The sequence below is a fragment of the Perca flavescens genome, chromosome 23, assembly GCF_004354835.1.
Source record: "Perca flavescens isolate YP-PL-M2 chromosome 23, PFLA_1.0, whole genome shotgun sequence".
NCBI lineage: Eukaryota > Metazoa > Chordata > Actinopteri > Perciformes > Percidae > Perca > Perca flavescens.
In genome coordinates, this window is record NC_041353.1 from 7,815,450 (window position 1) to 7,836,373 (window position 20,924).

Sequence of the window (20,924 nt, forward strand, 5' to 3'; positions counted from 1 at the left end):
CCAGGGACAACCATTGCCGTGATGGCCTGGAGTATGAATTGCAAACTCATTTATGCAACCTCCAGTATCTTCAGCCGGCTGTCAAATTAGGTTTGTGTTCAAGGGGGAGAAAAACTAAATAGAATTTCACTGATTTGGGTACAGAAGGAGGTACCAACGTGTCTCCGTAGACCAACGCTAATGTGACAGAGGAGGTGCAGTTACTACTTAAGTGGTTTGAGGGTAGAATAGTGACATGATTGCATCACGGGTGAGCTGCAGCATTTCATTACCCCGAAGCCCTTTTTCAAAATCAATCAGCTGCTAATTTGATCATCTTCTTTTTTTTTTTATTATTAAAATAACAGTACTGTGGCAGCGTAGGATTATAAATACTTGTCCACCAGGTCCCACCTTCTTAACCGGTGAAGTAGGGGTTGTCACCTGGTTGGTTGGGCTACTTGGAGGTGACACGGCGATGCTGGTTGGGGCTGGCGTTGTGCTGTTGCTCACCGATGCTGAAGGCTTGCTCTTGTCTGGAGGGGTAAGAAGGAAAAAAAGTGTGAGAGTTGTTTGAGTCAACAAACAACAATGAATGAAAACAAGTATGGAACATGGGTTGTATACATGCATTTATAGAAAATAAAGATTTTATTTGGTGACACAGAAAGAGACACAAAGCTGACTGAATGAAATTCTATGTGACTAATTTAACTGACAACCAGTAAATGCTTATTCTTTAAGGCCTGGACACACCGAGCCGATAGTTGGCCGTTGGACAGTCTGGCGAGGTCAGTGACTCGAGTCTGTTCGGTGCCGTTGTCCGTCGGCCTTCATTTTGGCCAATTTGACATGTATCATCGGCGGGGCGGGCACCGCCGGCAGTCGGACTCAAATGACCCATCTGATTGGTAGAATGCTAAGCCGGAAACGGAGAGCGGAACGAGCGTCACTAGAGTCTCTCAAAATCTGACGAAAATCTTTTGAACTGACCTTTGTTGATCTGAAATGAAGACAGATTCAGCAACTGCAAGGCATATTTCTCGCTTAAAACTATTTTAGTACAATATGAGATCATATTCTGAACAAGCCGCCATGACAGTCGGTCTTTGAATTTCCAGAGAAACCAGACCCTCGGACATTTTTGTCCAATCAGCTGCCGGTTTTCATTTTTTGGGCGACAATACAGATTGGCGCTGCCTGCTTTTATGGAGACGTTTTACGTCTCGTCGCTTTGGTGTGTTCCAAGGCACTTTTCTGACCAATTTAGGGAGACTGATCAGCCCAACTGCCTTTTCTGCCAACGTTTGACTGTCGGTTCTGTGTGTCTGGACCTTAAAGCACAAGCACACAAGCACAAGCACAAGCACACACACACACACACACACACACACACACCTGCTTCAGTCTCCGACTCTGAATCTTCGTCGTCCTCTTCCTCACTGGAGCAGCTCGATTCGTCCTTCTTGCCCTCCTCTACTTCATCCACCTTCTCTGGTTCTATGGTCTCAATGCACGGGGCGCTCTTTTCTGGCTCCAGAAGCAGCGTTTCTTTGCTGCAACACACAAATTTAACAAAATTAGCACAGAACTACAGGATCAGTATAGTACAGTATTTAGAACGGCAAGGGAGAATACAGTCAAAAGATACAAAATATAACATTCAAACTGTTAGTTATGCCTGTGATACAGTTGGCTTGATAATCCTAAAATGGATTTAGTAGGCAGTTTCCGTTATTTACTTCTTGATTGGTTTCAGTGGTTGGTTGTTATCCCCAGTGGTTGTTGTGGTTACAATCAAAGGAGATTTCTTGTCACCTATCAGCTGGAATAAAAAAAAACAAAAATCAGCAATTCTAACACGTTTTTACAGCGCTCACTCAAATGTATCTGCTGACACAGTTGTTTTGTGCAGATATGAGTCATTATAAAAGGAGCAGCGACATTGACTTACCAGATTTTGTTTCTTTTGTAGTTCTTCTAAGTATCCCAGAACATCTTCGTCTGCTACATCAAGAGCTGTCTGGCCCTGAGGAAAAGAAATAAAAGTTATCTAAAATATGAACTGCACAGCACTTAATGACAGGACTCATGACGGCTCCAGCCACTCACCATTTTATTAATGAGGTCCATATCACATTGATTCTCCACCAGTATCCTACATGCCTCCTCTTTGCCCCAGTGTGCGGCCGCGTGTAGAGGAGTCCAGCCATCATAGTCTTTAATATTTACATCATACCCTGTTTGGATTAAAAGCCTGCACAATGAAGGAGTGGGTTGTGCGAGAGAGAGGGGAAACAAAAACAGATTGTTAGCATTTGCAAATCTTTTTTTTTTTTTTTTTTTTTTTTCTCTTCGTTTTCCTGGATTTGATTGTGTAAACTAATCTTTCAAGGTGCTGACAGTGTCCAGGCTTTTAGATGTGCGTCAGCATTCTAACCCCAGGTCAGATTTATTAGATACAGTCTCACAGTCCCTTCCCCGAAACACATGGACACATAATTTAAAAATCTTGGGTCATCTCTTAGCGAGAGCAGAATGAGGTTGGCAAATTTTAAAACCAATATTTCAGCCCATAAATCTGTCATGATGGGGAAAACATTTAGATCCCCGTCTTGTATATTGTAGTCACGCTAAACATCAGAGATCTTAGAGCTATCTATGGCAGCGGAGTGTGCTGGCTGGCTTCCCAGACCAGATGGACAGGTGGCTGCGGTTCCTTTCCTCGGCCAGTGTAGCCGTATTAAAACAGCCCACAGAGACAACGTCGGAACAACGCATTGACAAGATGCAGAGACAAAGATATGGTTATTGGCATTAGCAAAGAAAACACATAATGCTAGGCCTCACCACTGTCTTGACTATAAATAGTATTTATGGAATGTACCAAACAGGAAAGGCTTTATGTAACAACGAGCAATTGGTCGTTACATTTTCATTTTTTGTCCCAGCAGAGAAAGGCATCACGTTTAGTCTTAGTCTTCTACCTGTGAAATCAAGGCCACTGCTTACTTTAAAACCTCGACGTATCCTTTCGCAGCAGCTACATGGAGTGCCGTTCCGCCAGACTTTGTGTGCCGGCTGTCTTGGATCTGGCCGCTGTTGAGCCACTGCCGGGCGTCCCTCAGCATGACCCGCTCCTCCTCCTTCCGGGCTGCCTCGATGTCCACCCCTGGTAAGTGACAGAGGAGGCGGACACAGTCAAAGAGGCACTGCAGGATTACCTGCTACTTAGGAACAAGCTGCCGGCTGTAACACTGAACACAAAACATGGAACGAGACACTACACATCCGTACACATCCACATTGTAAAGAGTTCCACTTCTCTCGCATCTAGATAAAAAAAGGTATGTGAATGTTTGGAATACATTACAATAGTTTGTGACTATAGATTACAGAGAAAACTGAAAAGAATTCCGTGCATATTTAAACTGCTATGATAATGAGACAATAATGATAGCTATGAAGTTACACAAAATTGAACCCGTGTGCTTTAATTCAGGATATCCATTGTGTTTAAGGTTCTACAGAGGAAACAGACACGACATTGTTCTGGCAACCTCCTCAAACACTACAAGGTGTTTTTAAGCACTGGTTTTGTTTTAGCGAACAGTTTTAAAGCCAATATTCAGTCAATTTGTCAATGAAATGATGTCTGCAAAAACACAGGCCTCAGTCTGTTAAGTGGGTCGATATGACTCAGCTATAAGCTGCATGCAGTGCAGCAGTGAAAACAGGCCTACATGGTCTTCCTGGCGCCTGGTTGCAACGCGAGACGATCTGAAAATGCACAACTGCAGGAGTCGTTGACTCGTCAACTGAGTGTTAACTGTGTCCAACTACATAAAACAGTGATCCAAGGAGTGCTCTGGGGTAGGAGCCAACACGTCAGCTGATCTTATAGGTTTTTGTTCTACTCCCAAGGATACATCATCACGGATTTCCTGCCACTAGAAAATCTTTAAGATTGCATCAAGCTTTTAAACCAATGAAGGAGGAAATCTGTGTCTGCAAATTTGGCTCGGGCAGGCCAAGGAAAAGCCTAACTTTACACGGAGGGTTAGCCATTGCTAGCGGGAGAGGAGCACAAGGAGTAGAGGATGGTTACCCGAATCCAGGTTCGGACAGATATTAAGAAATTATGTTCGGGTTGGGGTCGGGCTCAGTCACATCAGCGCCATAAGGCATTGAACATTTTAAATTAAAACTGCTTATTATGTAGGTGTGCGCCTGTGTTAATATGTGCTTGTTGCCCCGTGTGCGCCGATGCGCTCATCTGTTGACATTTCCGAATGCCTTCCTACAGTTGCTTAATAAAAGCAGCCTTTCCACACAAACAAACATACATGTGTCATTAGTATGAGAAAAAAAAACGAGATTTTAACTGCGTTGGGCTCGGACATAAATATCTTAATGCCTGTCGGGCTCGGACAGAAAAATCCGGCCCGATCCACACTCTAACAAGGAGATCGGTTATCAACAAGAGGACGCTTGATTCCAAAACAAAAGTTATTTAAGCCTCGATTCCACCAGGGGCAGATGTGCCGTGTTCCGGTTGCGCCATGGTTGTGTTCCGTCATACCACACCAGGACCACACCAATTTAGTTGTTAAAATAGTAGTGATGTGATATACAATCAGGAGTGTGCACAGGGTGTTAATTCCCTGGATGCTCTAGCCGCTCCACTTCCTGCCTGGCCTGTGCAACGCCCTGTGGCTCCGCCCTAGACCTAGAGCGTAATATTTGGCGGAGCAGAGCGAAGAGCTGCTTCTGGGAATGCGCTGCGTCGACGCTGGTGGAATCACAGGCATTGTCTTGAGGGGCCGTGATTGCATCCGCCGGCCCCAGCGCATATACGCCGTCGCTTAGTGGAATTTAAGGGTAGGACGTCTGCTGTACGCTTTTTGCTCTTTCAAAAAAGTTTTAATAACTGGCCTATAAGTCTCAAATATCAGTGACAATCCACTCTCCAACACAAACACAGGCCTAAATTGAGCAAAGCAACAGTAATATTCAGGCTTGTTTAAAACCGGATGTGTTGCTCATTAGTGGGCTGACGTCTGAGAAAGTGAAACCAAATGGGAAGAAGATGACTCAGTGTCTGAGTTTATTTTTGACTGGATTTCAAGTTTCATTTCAAACCAAGTGACTCAGGGAGGGAGACTGTCTTCACTATGGTTGGCTGGTCAGTGAAGCAGTAACTTAGTAATGGCCACCAAAATATTGTCACTTTTGTTTAATAAAGGTTACGAAAATCAGAAACAGTCAACACAACTTTAGATAAACAATCACCTACTCTATCATCATAATAAGATTACAAGCGAGACGTGATCAAAATGTAAATTAAAGACATAAGTCACAGCCTCAGACGGAGACTTTTATATAATTTTTTTTGTTTGGTGTTGCACATTATTGTGGCGTATTCACTTCATCACCTGGACATGTTACATTTCTAAAAAATAAATACATTTTAAAACACGTGTTTTTAAAATGCTTAATTTGTAGATTTAAACCGCATACAGTGCCAGGTACGCATTTTGTAACTCTATTTAATTATTACAATTAAAAAAAGTGGGACACCCCCAGAAATGCTAGAATTCAAACTTCAGTTGGAAATGGGGATGGCTTTTCTTACAAGAGAAAACACAGTGTACATACGCTACGGAGCAAATGAACCTAAACTTCCTTAGGCTAGTTCAGTTAATGTAGGCAATGGGAGCTGGCCAGGCAGGCCAAAGTCCCGTGATCTCTTGGGAAGTAGCCTACACTGGGTCTATAAAAAGCAGGGAGCCTAATGGCCTCTAAGTAGGACTACAGAACAAGAGCTCAGTGGAAGACTTGGCAGAGGTTCAAAGTTGAGTTTTTACAAGAGAGCAGCACATCTTGCACATAAGATAAAGAGACAATTCAATAGACCAAAAAAGGACTAGTCTCTCCTTTCACCTCGCTAACAATGTACCTACAGTACTGGCTTTTCAGAAAAGTCAAAAAGAAAAAAAAAAGGGGCAACATTTTTATTTTTTGGAGCTGAGAGGGAACTACTAAATAACCCCTGTGTCCTCTCAGCACCATGGACAGAGCGCGATTTAAACATTTGTGAGATGGTCCACCTTCAGTCCAATGCAAGGACACGCAGCAGCCCTCATGAGGCAGCTGATGGAGGGGGGGGGGGGCAGGGCTGTCCAGTCACTTGAACCAATCAGGGTCAAGAATGTAGAGGTTGTTCCCACCAAGAGGAAACCATGGCCACACTTGCTAACAAGTGTAACCCCATGACTGCTATCTCCTTGATAGGAGAAAACCACATTACAATCATACAGAAGCGTTACACAACAGCTAGTTGCATAATGCTGCCTGCTACTTCTAACACAGAGAACTGAGCGCTGGATTGTCTGCGGCTGCCCTGAGGCAAGGATTGTTGCAAATTCTCTCTTCAGTGGAGTTTGATCTCAAAAGTCGTTTCATGAAAGTCTGCATTAAAGAATAAATAAGGCTCTAACTTGAAAATATAATGTCCACGTTATAATAAAAGTATTCAGTAGTTGGCCTCTGTGATGTTTAGGAGCACAGTAAACGAAGATGCACATTTGGTTTTGTGTCTGTTAGTGATGGATCTTTGAGGAGTCAGCGTGAGGATGCTCTGAACAAGGCAGCTGTCAGGCATCGGCAAATGAAAGCCGACAGCTGCTGCTGGCCAGGATGCTTGAGGTTCGGGTGGGTGCATGTCTCACTGCCGTTATATAACACGGACTAGGAGCACAACATGCAAACAGCCCTGGGTGTAATTATCACTGGATGCCATGTGCATTTAAACACTTGGACCTTGACTCAAAGAACTGTGAGGAGTTTGGCAGCTTACAGCCTTTTTTCCTGAGGATGCTGGAGAGATAGTAGACAGTTAACAATAATGCACAACAGTCCTTTTTTTTTGGTCAGTCAGTGTAATCAACATTATTATTATTTTTTTAAATCTAGTAAGAGAGTGTGCAGTGTTTTCCACGTGGTGGTCTGTAGATATGAATGATGATGATGACGACTTGGCAAAAAAGGTCACACCCACAAAGCATGGTGAACGAGACAGGATCTGTGTTCCATGACGAGTTGGGTGGTTTGCCGACATGGTCGCAGACCTCTGACGCCCTGGTTGACAGCCGTCCCCTCCCCACAGGGATCCTGAGAGGGCGCGGCAAACATTCACAACAAAAAGTCCACAGTCCTAAAGGGAGTGAGTTTCAGGGGAGGGGTGCTGTTAAGCTCACAGACGGAGCTTAACTTCATTGCCCGGAGCCTTTCAAAAGTCGAAAAAGTCGGTCGTGGCGCACCGCCACGGATGAAATGCGAGGAGAAGAGGGAATCCTCCCACACCAAGCAGCCACCCCTTACCCGCCAAGTTGAAGAACCTGGGCAGACTGCGGCGACTCGTTGGGAAATGTAGCTCACCCAGTAAGAGCGTTCGCCCCACGTTGGCTGAGTCCTGCAGCGGCATGAGTTCGAATCAGACCTGCTGCTCTTTGCTGCGAAACTGTGCGGGGGCTTAATGTTAATGTGGTCGAAATCTTCACTTAAACTCATGCTAATGGATTTTCTGATTGCTAGATAGTATGTGTATATACAGATAGGATATATAAGAAAAAAAGGAACGAATATTCGAATAATGAACAGCCAAATCCGGACAAGCTTATCATATACATTTCTAAAAAGGGGCTTACATGATTGGGCTACCTGTGCAAGACCTGCATTTAACACCTTACTGTAAACTATCAATGACAGTGGTTAGAAATGTAGCAAATAAAAAACAAAACAAAAAAAAGGCAAATGGTGCCACAGAGAAGGGCAAGCCAGCAAACCTTTATTAGGAAGCTGCGGAGCACCCCTCTGGCCTGGGGCCAGTTAACACGTCTGTGCTGGTGCCTCTCACCATAGGGGAGGGCCTTTCATCATCTCAAGAATGCCCTGGCCTAAAATAGAAAGACTCGACTTTTCAGTTTTGAATCATCACATGAGTGCTCACAACACAGCTGGATCACTTTCGTATATTATGTAAGTTTTCAAGCAAGAGAGTGAAAAACAGCAGATGACTGGCACTGAATGAGAACTCCGATTCCATTTGATAACATACTCTTGCATATCTGAAATATACACAGGGACCCTACCACACATCAGGACGGTTTCTCAATAGGATTAAGCTTTGATTACATGGTAATACTAGAAACTTCTTTTTCTTTTTATTATTGACTAAATCAGCTTGGCTAACTGCATTTACAGCAAGGTTTACTGAGCACTGTAAATAACAGTAGCAGAATGCACATGGTCATATCTTGCCCAAATGCCACCATTTTTTCTTTGTTTTTGCATTAACAATACATAACCTTGTGACCGAGGCTGCGTTAGCTACAGCATGCTAGTGGTTTAATTCACATGAGACACTTTACATTTTTATAATGCAGTTTTTGCGTTGGGAGAGAAGGATGACACAGTAGTACAATATGGACCAGACAGTAGGAGTTCAAGACGTCTTTAATACTGTACCTTGTCTGTTGATCTCATTCTGCAGGAGCTCCTCCATTGCCTCCTCTTCAGCAATGTCCAGAGGTGTCTCACCCTCACTGTTCACAACTCCTACACTGGCACCCTGGCTGATGAGATACCTGCAACAATACACAACAATACACACACACACACATTTTGGGTTGAGCCAAGAGGTTATTTATATGAACATCCTCCTAAGGTTTTCCAAAATGGTGTTATTCTGGTTGATTTTTCTACTGAAAAGTTTGAGGTTAAACTCTAGCCTCTGACGGGGTGAAAGGGAAAGGAGGTAGAGGCCAATTGTCACTTCCTTTAACTGATGAGGAAACAGTTGAAGGACAGGAGCTGCGTAATGTTGTTTTGGGTTCAGTGCCAGAATTGGTTGACACTACATCAGTCTGCAGCTCCTGTTTTGCCCTGTCACAACTTCGGCCAAATTACATAGATCCACCAGTTACACGGATTACATGATTATTACAATAATTAGAATAATTAAATTCATCTGTTGCAATATCGTGTTGCAGTTTATTCATTGCTGCTAAAAATCCCCCATAAGACATATATGAATATTCTTCAAATACTGAGAGGGAACAAATACCCACACACAAAAAAAAGACTGTCTATGGAGACAAGGACATGCTCCTAACGCCTAAGTCTTACTGGCATTTAGCACACACTGATGCTACACCACACATATACGACATATGGCGTTTTTCCATTACATGGTACCTGCTCGACCCGCCTTGACTCTACTCGCCTTTTTGGTTTTCAATTATGAAAAAAAAAGTCCCTGGTACCTGCCAACAGGTACTTTTAGTATCACCTCCGTCCAGGTTCCAAGCGAGCTGAGGCGATACCAAAAGAGGACGTGTAAACCACTGATTAGACTACTGATTGGTCGGAGAGAATCATCACTAATCACGGAGTCATCGTTGCTAGCGACAGACGGGGGTGTCCTGAACAAATCCGTCATTTTTAAAATTGTTTAGCCTCCCTCCAGCTTCTTTTGAAACAAAATGTGTCTTCTGGCTGTGGCAACAGCCACATGCTCAGAATCAAAACAACACACCTTTGACGTTCTGTTCAGTTTCCTGTGGTGTCGCTATGACGACCAGCCACGCTCGCCTCAGGCATGAGGCGGTACTAATTCTGCAATGGAAAAAGGAGGATGGGGCCCCGGGGCCGAGCCGAGTCGAGCAGGTACCATGTAATGTAAAAACGCCATAAGGTAAATAACCATGGAACTTTTTCAAATAAGTAAGATGCTAATAGAAGTCACGCAGTGTTTTTAAGTTGCAAAGGGTCAGGCTATGCAAACAGAGTAAACATGACACCTAAATGATGAAGAAAAAGAGGAGTCCGAAGAAGGAGTGGCCCAAATCCACAGGTGTGTGGCATATGAATGACTCTCTGGGTTTTACGCTACACTACCGTCCAGACATTATAGTACATAACTGCAACTACAGATGCAATCCAAGCATTCTTTACTACCAATCCAATGCTCAGTACTAGAGGACTCTAGCCTGGCATCGCCAGACCAATCTGCAAATGCGTTTGAATTTGCAAATGCATATTAATCTGGAACCTCTCCGTTCATTTGTCAATTTCCAAGGGGCATTATCAACGGGCGCAGACCAAAATGCCTGTGGATGCAATTGAATACATCTACAACCGATCAGAGCGACGAAAAGGTGTAGCTCTGAGCAACACATGCAAGATGAGGCGAGGCTTGCTCTGTTCGAAGCAGGATTCGTATTTGATCAGCACCGCCTAGTTTGACGAGTTTCGTGAGCCTGGTGCCTTGCGCTGGACGCCGTCTGCCAGTTACTTTTGGTCACTACGTTTGATAAGCACAACACTCCTCGTCAGTAATCACCTTGAACCTGCCCCATGGTAGATAAACGGTTGGGATTGGTTCGCCCAGGGCCTGGCCAGCTGGAAATCTGTCTGAATGTGAGGGGGAGCCAGACATATCTGCCAGAGCAAATTAAACATGAGCTCGCAGATTCATCTGGAAGACTTGAACATCAACTAGGTGGTCCTCAGACGAGACACGAGTCACTTCAGCGAAAGGTTGTACCCCTATAACATGAAGAGACAAGTTTCGTGGACATCTTTGTCCATGTAAACCTATACAGACCTGAAGTTAATCCATAAAACTCTACAAATATTAGCAACAACCTAAATACGCATTTAACATTGTATCAAGGCTGCTTAGCAATTTAACCCTTTATAGATCTTTGTTTCCCCCAGCAGAAATTCAAGACCCATTTTTTTTACCCATTCAACATCTTGAGTTCAGCTGCTTTCGATTAAAGCTGCAGTAAGACTCAGACCCTTCTCATTAGGCCAACACACCACTTGAGACGGGCTCAGTGCTTATGACTTCCCCCTAAATGGCAAGTGACTGACTGCAGTTAGTTTCAAAGTTTTATATCTTCTTGATTGGACTTTCTATTCTGCCTATTTTGGGTCATCTTTACTAGGTTTTTGGCTTTGTGGTCTGGAGTCCCACTGTGGGATTCTAACCAACCCTCCCATTAGATGGCTGTGGTGACACGGGCTTATACAGTCCAGCTTTGGAGTTCCCGTCACTGAGAATGAGGATGCCGGGATTAAAATGGGCCTACTGAGAGCTAACCACCCACTTCAGGTTGCGTAGTTTCTCTCTATGACACGATGTCTCCATTAGTCACCCATATCAGGCCAACCACTTGACCTTTTCATTCATTATGCGACAACAAAAAACATCTTGTTTTCTGTAATACTAGCCCAGTGCTGTGTTCATGAGGCCTACTGGACACAGACTTGCTGGGTCTAAGAAGTTAACATTAAAATATCTCAAAATTGTGTGGACATTTAAGCCACACGTTTATCTTCCTACATCCAGTTTTTTTTTTTTTAAAGTAACATCAATAGGGGGGATATATTTGTAGCCAGGTTCCCATAATGGAACACAGAAGTAAAGCAGGTCACAGCACACTCCCAATGTGCTGAACAATGTGTACAACTGAGCTCCTTTAGCCCCTTTTAGCCTGTTTAAATATCCTCTGATAACATCTCTGTGTTGTGTTCTGTGCCCTAGGAGCAGTCTTCTTACCTGAAAAGGACTGGGGGCAAGAAAATACTACAGTGCAACTCTAGAGCTCAATTCCAGATATAGTGGCCTGATCTCTCCATATTTGATTACATCACTCTAACAATGTGTGTCTGCGCTATCAGATGGGCTGTGGCTCCTACCAAAATGTGACAAGAACTGTGTGCTACTAAAAATGATGGCTTTTGAGGTGTTGATTCTGGCATGCAAGCTGAAATGACCATGGGCATTTATACAGTAAACATGCACCAATTGGCAGGAAATTAGTCAAAACAATGTTAAATTTTATTATGGCAAAAGGTGAAAGATGTTAAGAGTGCTGCTGTGCAAGCTTTAAATTATCCAGACCAAAATCCCATTTTATTGAGCTAAAAAAAAAAAATAATAATATAAGATTATAGTACAGCACTAGGCCATACTGAGTAGACAATCTTGCCAGCACCAACATAAAAGAGAGGTCACTAATGGGGGGCTCAGAGATGTGACAGGACAGTGCAGACCTCAGCTGGAGCCTAGCCATGTCACCCCTGATATCACTTTGTGCTTGACAATCCAAATGAAATTGTATAGTACCAACTAATGAGGAGTGCTGCAGTTGCAAAAAAAAAAAAAACAATGTTTTTCTTAGAATGAGCAAGATACAAAACAGGATGCAAGGATGAGTTAGCAAAAACATCAAACCTGATGAAAAAGATACGAGTGCTTCTTAGAAACTGAATAAACAGGCCTCTCAATACTTACTCTGCTATGTCTAGGTATCCACAGGAGGCTGCAGCATGGAGGGGGATCCAGCCCTCATTGTCAGGCTGGTTGATGCTGGCTCCATGCTCCACCAGGAAAGTCACCATGTCAACATTGTCATCTATACATGCCTGTGAGAGAGAGAGAGAGAGAGAGAGAGAGAGAGAGAGAGAGAGAGAGAGAGAGAGAGAGAGAGAGAGAGAGAGAGAGAGAGAGAGAGAGAGAGAGAGAGAGAGAGAGAGAGAGAGAGAGAGAGAGAGAGAGACCACTGTAAGAAACAAGACCTGACGTGTGTGTGTCCACATGCTTTATGCAAAAAGTAAGAGAACTCAATCTTTCAATGACCACTTTTACCTAAGCACTCAGCTTTGCACATTAGCCAAATACTTTAATTGTGATAAATCAAACAACTGAAATAACCACAAATGCACACAAACCGTGTACGTTATTTTGTTACACTGAGCAGCAGGTGAATCAGTAGCCCCGTTTTTAACCTGGTGTTAAAATCTGATCTGAGTGATCAGATCACAAGTGGACAGCTCTAAGTAAAGGTAGCAATGCAACCAGGACGCATTGATCACATGATACAATAACCCTATTTTTAGTTTCATAAAAAAGGCCCCAGAATTCACAACCATCTAGGATAGTACAACAGACATTCCTGCTCTTACATCGCAACAGCTGCTGTTGCCATTTAGTAGTCTCACATTGCTAGACCTCTCTCCACAGCGCTGTGTCAGCGGTGAGCACGAGTTGTTAAAGCAGCGGCTGTAAAAACGGTGGAACGGTTTCATATCCTATAAATTCTTCACAATAAATGTCCCCCGCTATTTTGTTATTTAAAAGCTTTTATTATGAAGCAGCAAAGTCAGGAAATGTTTAGTCTTCAGCAGTAGGGCTGGGCAATATGTGATTTGAGACTAGATATTGTCTTAGAGTTTGGAAATAGTTATATCTTAATATAACAATGGTGCTTTCTTTTCCTGGTTTTAAAGACTGCTCTACAGTAAAGGGATATAATTTTACTTCACCCACTTAGTCATTCTATCCACATCCAAATCTCATTGTGTAAATATTTTGTGAAAGCACCAATAGCTAACAATACGACATCGTGCGAGGTATTTGGTCAAATATTAGTTTTTGGTGATATTTGATTGTCTCCATATTGCCCAGCCCTAATCAGCAGTAACATTGCCAGGCCTTCCTCCACAGCGCTGCGGAGGAGGGTCTGGCGAGTCCATAGAGCATTCCAGAATAGCCTCGGGAAGGAACTTGTTTTGGTGAAACATGTGTACGTTCAAAAGGTTGTTTTAGTCGTGCAAAGAAGAAAACTCAGATAGTCTAGCTAGCTGTCTGGATTACAAAATCTGAATACAATCCATTAGAGCTGGGCAATATATCGATATTATATCGATATTGTGATATGAGACTAGATATCGTCTTAGATTTTGGATATCCTAATATCGTAATATGGCATAAGTGTTGTCTTTTCCTGGTTTTAAAGGCTGCATTACAGTAAAGTGTTGTCATTTTCACTTACCAGACTGTTGTAACTGTTCTATTATTTGCCTTTACCCACTCAGTCATTATAATCACATTACTGATGATTATTTATCAAAAATCTCATTGTGTAAACATTATAGTCAACCCTACAATATCGTGGCGGGATCGATCAAGGTATTTGGTCAAAAATATTGTGATATTTGATTATCTCCATATCGCCCAGCCCTACAATCCATATAACAAAATACCCCAGTTAGTCCAAATCAGGGCCACACTTAAGAATATGCTTGCTGGGGTGGGTGGTACTGCCAGTGGCATACAGCCTATGAAAAAAGGTTTACTAAATGTTTTGGTACAGGACATCTAAGATTCCCCTTACCTAATTTCAGGGCATACACTCAAAGGGAAGTCAAGACACTGGGTTGTAAAGTAGCAGACTGACACATCCTAGACTGTCACCACAGGAGATCAGAAGCACAGACAACAAAGTGGGTGCTTAGCATGCACCAGTCTAATTTTCTTCACACCAACAACGTTGTTTAACCATTTTCTGAAACCCCCCAGTACAGCAAACCAAACCATATATGACTGACACAGTGAAAACAAAAGTGATACCCACAAAAATAAATGGCAGCTGCAAGTAGCATCTTTCCTTGGCCACACGCCTGAGAAGAAGCAAGCTGTCAAAGTGGTCACATTTCTGCTCAACATCCAAAACAATGAGACCGAGGGAAAGCAGAAATGGAGATCCTGCATTGCACTCTCCATTCAGGACACACAGAGGCCCTGAGGTTAAGACGTTACCTGACATTGAAGACACATAACTAGAGGACCTGCAGAGAAGTGGTCAGAATAGTCCTTAGGTGGGGAAGGAAGAAAAAAAAAAAAAAAAAAAAAAAAAAAAAAAAAAAATACTTCTCCAGTATCTCTGCAGCTGTCCAACAGGTATTAAATGATCTGTGGAATCACAAATTCACAGTTTGACAGCTGTTGTAGTAAATAATCAGCAGAGATAAACACTTGAAATCCACAACAATTACCCATCAGTGAACACTGTGCCTGGACTGTCTTGCTCTCTCTACTGGGGTTGCTATGACAACAAAAGCGTTGACAAGGGAAACAGATACACATGAACACACAGCGGCCTCACGTTTAGGGCACACGACTATCTGGCTGGAATCCTTGTCCAAATTTGGGCCGTTTACAGCACCGTACATGGCCACAGCTAAAGAGGCCTCACTGAGCTTATCGGACGGTGTGTGTGTGTGTGTGTGTGTGTGTGATATGGTTTGGTTGTGTGTGGGAGCTCAGGCACAGAATTCCTCCAGGTGTAGATGGACTTGTTAACAGACAGGGTTCATCAGACTTTGTTACAGGGTAGGATAGACAACTGAGGGTAGGGGAGACAACAACGCCAGATATGACTTTGACAGTGCTGCAGTCTGCAGCTCTCATCAGCACTAGTGAAATGTCACCCACAAGGGCTTGTTAGTTGGACATCACAATCATGTGCAAATGATGCCTATCCTGTTCCAACACATGGCAGCTTGTGGTTCCCATCCTAGTCCACAATTTGGTAATGTCAGCGAAGCCGGGCCTGTAGTTCAAATAAAGTATCGGATTGAGTGACTGTGTTGAATTGGCAACCAAGGCAGTAAGTGAAAGTGAGCTGTGGGATTGGCTGGTCAACCAAGTGAATCAGTGACTCTTTTAGAACGGCCTCTTTAAATTTGTCACCACTGCCTTTTGTTTTCTCCTTCGACAAGTGAAAGAACACAGATGACGACATAAATGCAAAGCAAAAAAAAACAAAATCAGTTTCACTTTATTTAGATCAGACATACTTTCAATTGTTATTACTTACTATTAAATTGTAGGCTAGTGTGTACACTGCCTTCTCTTTGCGCAGTTTTGGTTTTTTGGATCATAATTACAGAATACTGACCTGTCATTTATTTTTGTGCAGACTCAGAAAGAATGTGCATGTTGGCTGTCAGGCGGACCGTCGGCTGTATTCTTTGCGGTGTGTTCAAGTACAACTTTTAACATAAGACATCAGGTGATGCAAGGCAACACGTAGCATTTAATTAGTCAGCATGTATACTGCGCTCTTTCCTTTTTGACTGCTGGCATGGGACTGAGAAAAAAAAAAAAAAAAAAAAAAAAAAAAAAAAAAAAAAAAAAAAAAAGACTGTTACAGCTTTTTGCCTCATCTGAAAACTGTCCTCCATGCCCTAATCTAAATCCTCCCCACGCTTATCTCTTCAAAGTCTTCTCCTTCTCCAAGAATGGAAACAAGCCCCTTAAGGTGAACGCAGTGCTGGCTGTGACCTCCCTCTTCATTGCGTCACATTACTGCAGTGGCTCCTCCCAGCAGCTATTGGAGGCAAACAAAGGTAATCCCTTAATGGCTGTAATTGTGTGTAGCTGACAGGTGCCGGAGTGACAGCCTGCATCAAGAGTATGCATAGTGTAGTGGCCAGAGGGACAGGATAAAGAAGAAGAGAGTCAAGAGAAAGTGCTGTGGCATTCTTATTTCCAGAGCATGGTGGTGTCCTCAGTGTGTACTGCTAATGGTGGGATAGCAATCTCTTGCAAAATTAACCTCCATGGTTCATATACATCTACAAAGACAAAGTATTTCATATCTAAGAGCAGGCAGAGTGGGTGAGTCAGAAAGAGTAGAGGAGGGGGATCTGAGTCTGACCATTAGCCTAATTGAAGTTATATTAAGAAACATTATGAGCTAAATCCTGTCTCACACATCACAATCAGCCCTGGAATGACATATAGGACCAGTGCTGTGCTTGTAGTTAAACATTCAGACATGTTATGACTCACTCTCAAGCAGACATGTTGCCATTTAAACCTGTTTAGCCAGTGTGTCTGAGAGGGGGAGAAGAGAGGAGGCCTTGTAAAGCATGAAGGCACTAATATATATATATATATATATATATATATATATATATATATATATATATATATATATATATATATATATATATATATATATATATATATATATATATATAAAATAAAAGAAAAAAAAAAAAAACAATGGAGGAAATACTGACTTGCTGAACACTATGTGGCCAGAGCACATTAGATATCACTCCATGTATCCTGTCAGTTTGCCAGACAGGCCTACAGAATGAGTCCTTGCCACGCTTTCTGATAAAAGTACCTCTCTAATGGAAACTGAGGCTTCTGGGAAATTGACGTAAAAGCGAGGGGGAGGAAATCAAGTATTAACTTAATCAATGGACAAAGGATGCTCCATTTGATTGGCTGACAGAGGTAAATGTTCAGATAAACCGTTCTGTTTATCCATTACGCGTTGTGAGATTTGGTTTGCAGTGACACACACACACACACACTTAACAGTGCTATAAAAGCAGAAGCATAATACCACAGGCTATCTAAAGTTTATATTGTAGGAATGTACAGTGTAGCAGGGTCTCCTGTAATGCTTCAATGGAGCCTATTTGATACTTGAGGTTGTGACAGACCACTTAGCATCTTATTTCATAATACAGGACTGCTCCTAGCATGTTCTTTTCCAAGTCCTCCAAACATAAAGGTCTAAATCACGAAATGTGTCGTCTGTGTTTATGAGCTGGTGTATCCTGATGGGAGCACATTAAAATAAACATCAGCCAGACGTCACTGGACGGTCAGCCTCTATTAGTCAAGAAAAAAAAAAAAAAAAAAAAAAAAAAAAAAACTGGCATCCAGTGGGACTTTATGAAAGAAAAAGCAGGATAGAGAAACCTGTCCCTAGTTAATGTGAAGCACCCCAAGGATATAGATATAGATATATATAGATATATATATATATATATATATATATATATATATATATATATATATATATATATATATATATATATATATATATATATATATATATATATATATATATATATATATATATATATATATATATACACACACACACACACACTATATATATTATATATATATATGAAACTAGATATATTCTTAGATTTTGGATATCGTAATATGGCATAAGTGTTGTGTTTTCCTGGTTTTAAAAAGGGTGCATTACAGTAAAGTGATGTCATATTCTTACCAGACTGTTGTAACTGTTCTATTGTTTGCCTTTACCCACTCAGTCATTATATCCACATTACTGATGATTATTTATCAAAAATCTCATTGTGTAAATATTTTGTGAAAGCAGTCAACACTACAATATCATTGCAGTATTGATAGAAGTATTTGGTCAAAAATAGTTATATTTGATTTTCTCCATATCGCCCAGCCCTAGTATAAAGAACCATTAACATGTCATCTGGCCTAATCTTGCTAGATAAATGGTAGTCATAAATGCTTGATAAATGTAAATGTGTTCATGTTGACTTGTCGAATTATAAAAACGAGGTTTAATTTGCGTATAGTTGCATTTGGCCAAAAAAATTCCTAAGACAGAAAAGTAAATAAAAGCAGAGCAATGTACATATCTCTCACTTCACACACTCTTCAATTAACTCCATCCGCATGGGGCTGATTATAGGCACTATCAAGAGATTAATTTAATAAACCTTCCAAGCCAGTGGGGATAAATATGGAGAGGATTAGGACAGAAACAATACAGCGTCCATCCATATGCACCAGTCTAATCCTGAAATAATATGGAGGAATTCAAGCCCTACTCCCCTACTAGCGCCGCAAAGAAGATGGGCTAAGCCACTCCCGGAGCGGGCACAAAAATGCACCCATAACGTGTACCTAAGAAAGGAGGCCAGTCTGTTGCCACGACAACAAAGCCAAAAAGAGAACATGGGTTCAGGCCTTGTCAGGCTTTTGTAAGAAACATAAATTAATAGAGAAAAAGACTTCATTTTAAAGCACACAGGGGTTGCTCGGATAGCCCCTGAAGGCACTGTGAGACAACATAAAAAAAATAAAATAAAAAAAAAATAATGTTGAAAGGAGCATCTTGAGGTGCCATCTTTCTTTTCTTTTCAAATCTCTTGCAGGCATGACTTTTAAATGTTATTAAAGAGATTATCATGCCCTTTTATGGCTTTTTTAAATAAAATAAAAAAAATAAAAACTATTTTTGTATAGCCACATTTACATCTTTTATTGATTAGCATCTAGCAATGTCTAGAAAAAGTTACTTAGCCTACAAGATGTAATGATAAAGCCACACCAGTTTACCTAGCTACAACTCAAACTATAATAATGCTTTCAGTTTCTATTTGTGCTTTACATTTACACAAACTTCCATCACGCCAATGGAGGTAATGAGCTAACGGGAACTGAAGTGGCTCAATCAATCAGCACAGAAGACAATTATAACATTTTGCTAACTTTACTTCAAATAGACAAGTCTGACACCCCAGACAAAACATTTTAAGAAGGCACAATCTTCTTCATGCTATAGTAAAGGGGTATAGCTTCTGTGTGTGTATAAAAGGGCAGGTTTATTATCCTCTTGGCCATCGTGGAGAGAGCTCTGAGCTTAAATTCAGCACTACTCCACATCAAGGAGACACTTGAGGACCCCTCCCCTCCTTGACTTCCTTTAGTAGCACCCTCAGATGGCCAACTCAAGCACCCTGGAGAAAGCTCCCGTTGTGGCTCCTGCACGTTTTACTGCCGAGAGTGGCAGAGAACTCAGTGGCACAGGCAGCCAGCTGAGCCCATTGTGCTAGCAGCTATTCAAAATTCAATGACAATGGTGCATGGCCATGATAACAGCCATGACTGACAACAGTGTGCCCGTGCGGCAAGGAATGTCATGAGAACCATCAAGCGTGCCACAAATCAATCTAGGCTACTTTATGCAAGTAGGCCATATTAAAAGTGATCCCACAAATAATGCACACATCACATCAAAAACGTTTAGACTCTTGCACCAAAGTGGCCACATCTCCCAAGTATTTCATATGAAGATTTTGGTAGGATTTACCACTGCATCAATTATGCTGCGCTCTACTTTATTCAGTCACACATTTACACACAGGGATCATTGTCCGACTGACTAACATGCACCTAGCACTAGGACATCTTCAGACACACAATAACCTACTCACAGCATTATTGTAAACAATTGCAAGTCTTTGTTTAGAGCTTTTTGCAGCTGTATTATAGAAAAGCAGTGTACAGGGACATAAAGTAAGCAATCTCAACAGCCATATCTTAACATCAGTTTATGCATCGCTGTTGAATGCAAGAGTGAAGCCCTGAGTATAAATTTAAACCAACAAATTTTACCCTCTTCTCCCTGATGGTTGGATTCTAGCCTTGAGCATAGTTTAGGTTTGGGCTTTATTTGCCAATGGTGGTGAATGGAATCTCGTTTGTGGTGCTCAATCATTGAATAAGGTCATTCTCAACTCAACAGAGACATGTCTTTTCAGAAACACTGTCCAGATTCTTAAAGATAATCCACAGGCCTCACTGTCAACAGTTTGTATAAGTACAACTGAACCTTTTACTGAATAAATAGTCCCAATGAAAAGTCCCCACAAAGATCTCTGTTGATCATGCTACACTAACTAAATGTGAAATTACAACAGCAACAAACCAAGAGATTATCACAGTGATGGGGGAACAGCTGTTTAAATCCCCAACAGCAAAAGGCTTAAGTCACTTCGATTGTGATCAGGACTTTGGCTGGGATCAAAGCATCTACACAACCATAAGACACTCAGAGCCCTTTAAAAAAAAAAAAATTAAAAATAAATACAAATAAAAACATGGCTTGTGGAGAAGAAGGGTGATCACTACCATTCTCTAAGAACAGATATTAAAATACAATATAATAAAAATAAACTTCACCCTGTTCAATCATCTGGTGCTTTCAGTAAGCTCTTCAGTTTTCTTCTTTGTGTGATGTGTTTGGATGGGGGGGGGGTAAAATGTTGTAATTTCTGTGGTAAGGAGGATGGCTGAAACCCTCTAGTATCTGTCAGGAGAGCCAAAACATTATCTAGGTATTGTGGTGTGAGGTTTGTCCAATATTTCATGTACAAAATGGAGAGAAAAAAGAAATAGAAAAAAAAGAAAAGAGCCTCATCGGCTTTCAGAATGTGTGCTTAGG

At 41.7% G+C, this 20,924-nt stretch overlaps 1 protein-coding gene across 8 annotated transcripts in view; it reads right to left on the reverse strand.

Annotated features, from left to right (window-relative positions):
- ppp1r12a (protein phosphatase 1, regulatory subunit 12A) overlaps positions 1–20,924 on the reverse strand; it is a 57,690-nt gene that overhangs the window by 24,192 nt on the left and 12,574 nt on the right. For 7 of the 8 annotated variants that reach the window (XM_028570190.1, XM_028570185.1, XM_028570186.1 and 4 more), the window contains exons 2-9: positions 12,347–12,477; positions 8,509–8,627; positions 2,992–3,151; positions 2,092–2,236; positions 1,934–2,008; positions 1,722–1,804; positions 1,378–1,535; positions 394–515 (exon numbers count right to left, since the gene is read on the reverse strand). In XM_028570190.1, the coding sequence (XP_028425991.1) occupies positions 394–515; positions 1,378–1,535; positions 1,722–1,804; positions 1,934–2,008; positions 2,092–2,236; positions 2,992–3,151; positions 8,509–8,627; positions 12,347–12,477 (993 nt within the window). The remainder of the gene's footprint in view (positions 1–393; positions 516–1,377; positions 1,536–1,721; positions 1,805–1,933; positions 2,009–2,091; positions 2,237–2,991; positions 3,152–8,508; positions 8,628–12,346; positions 12,478–20,924) is intronic. The other variant, XM_028570184.1, reaches the window with a different exon arrangement.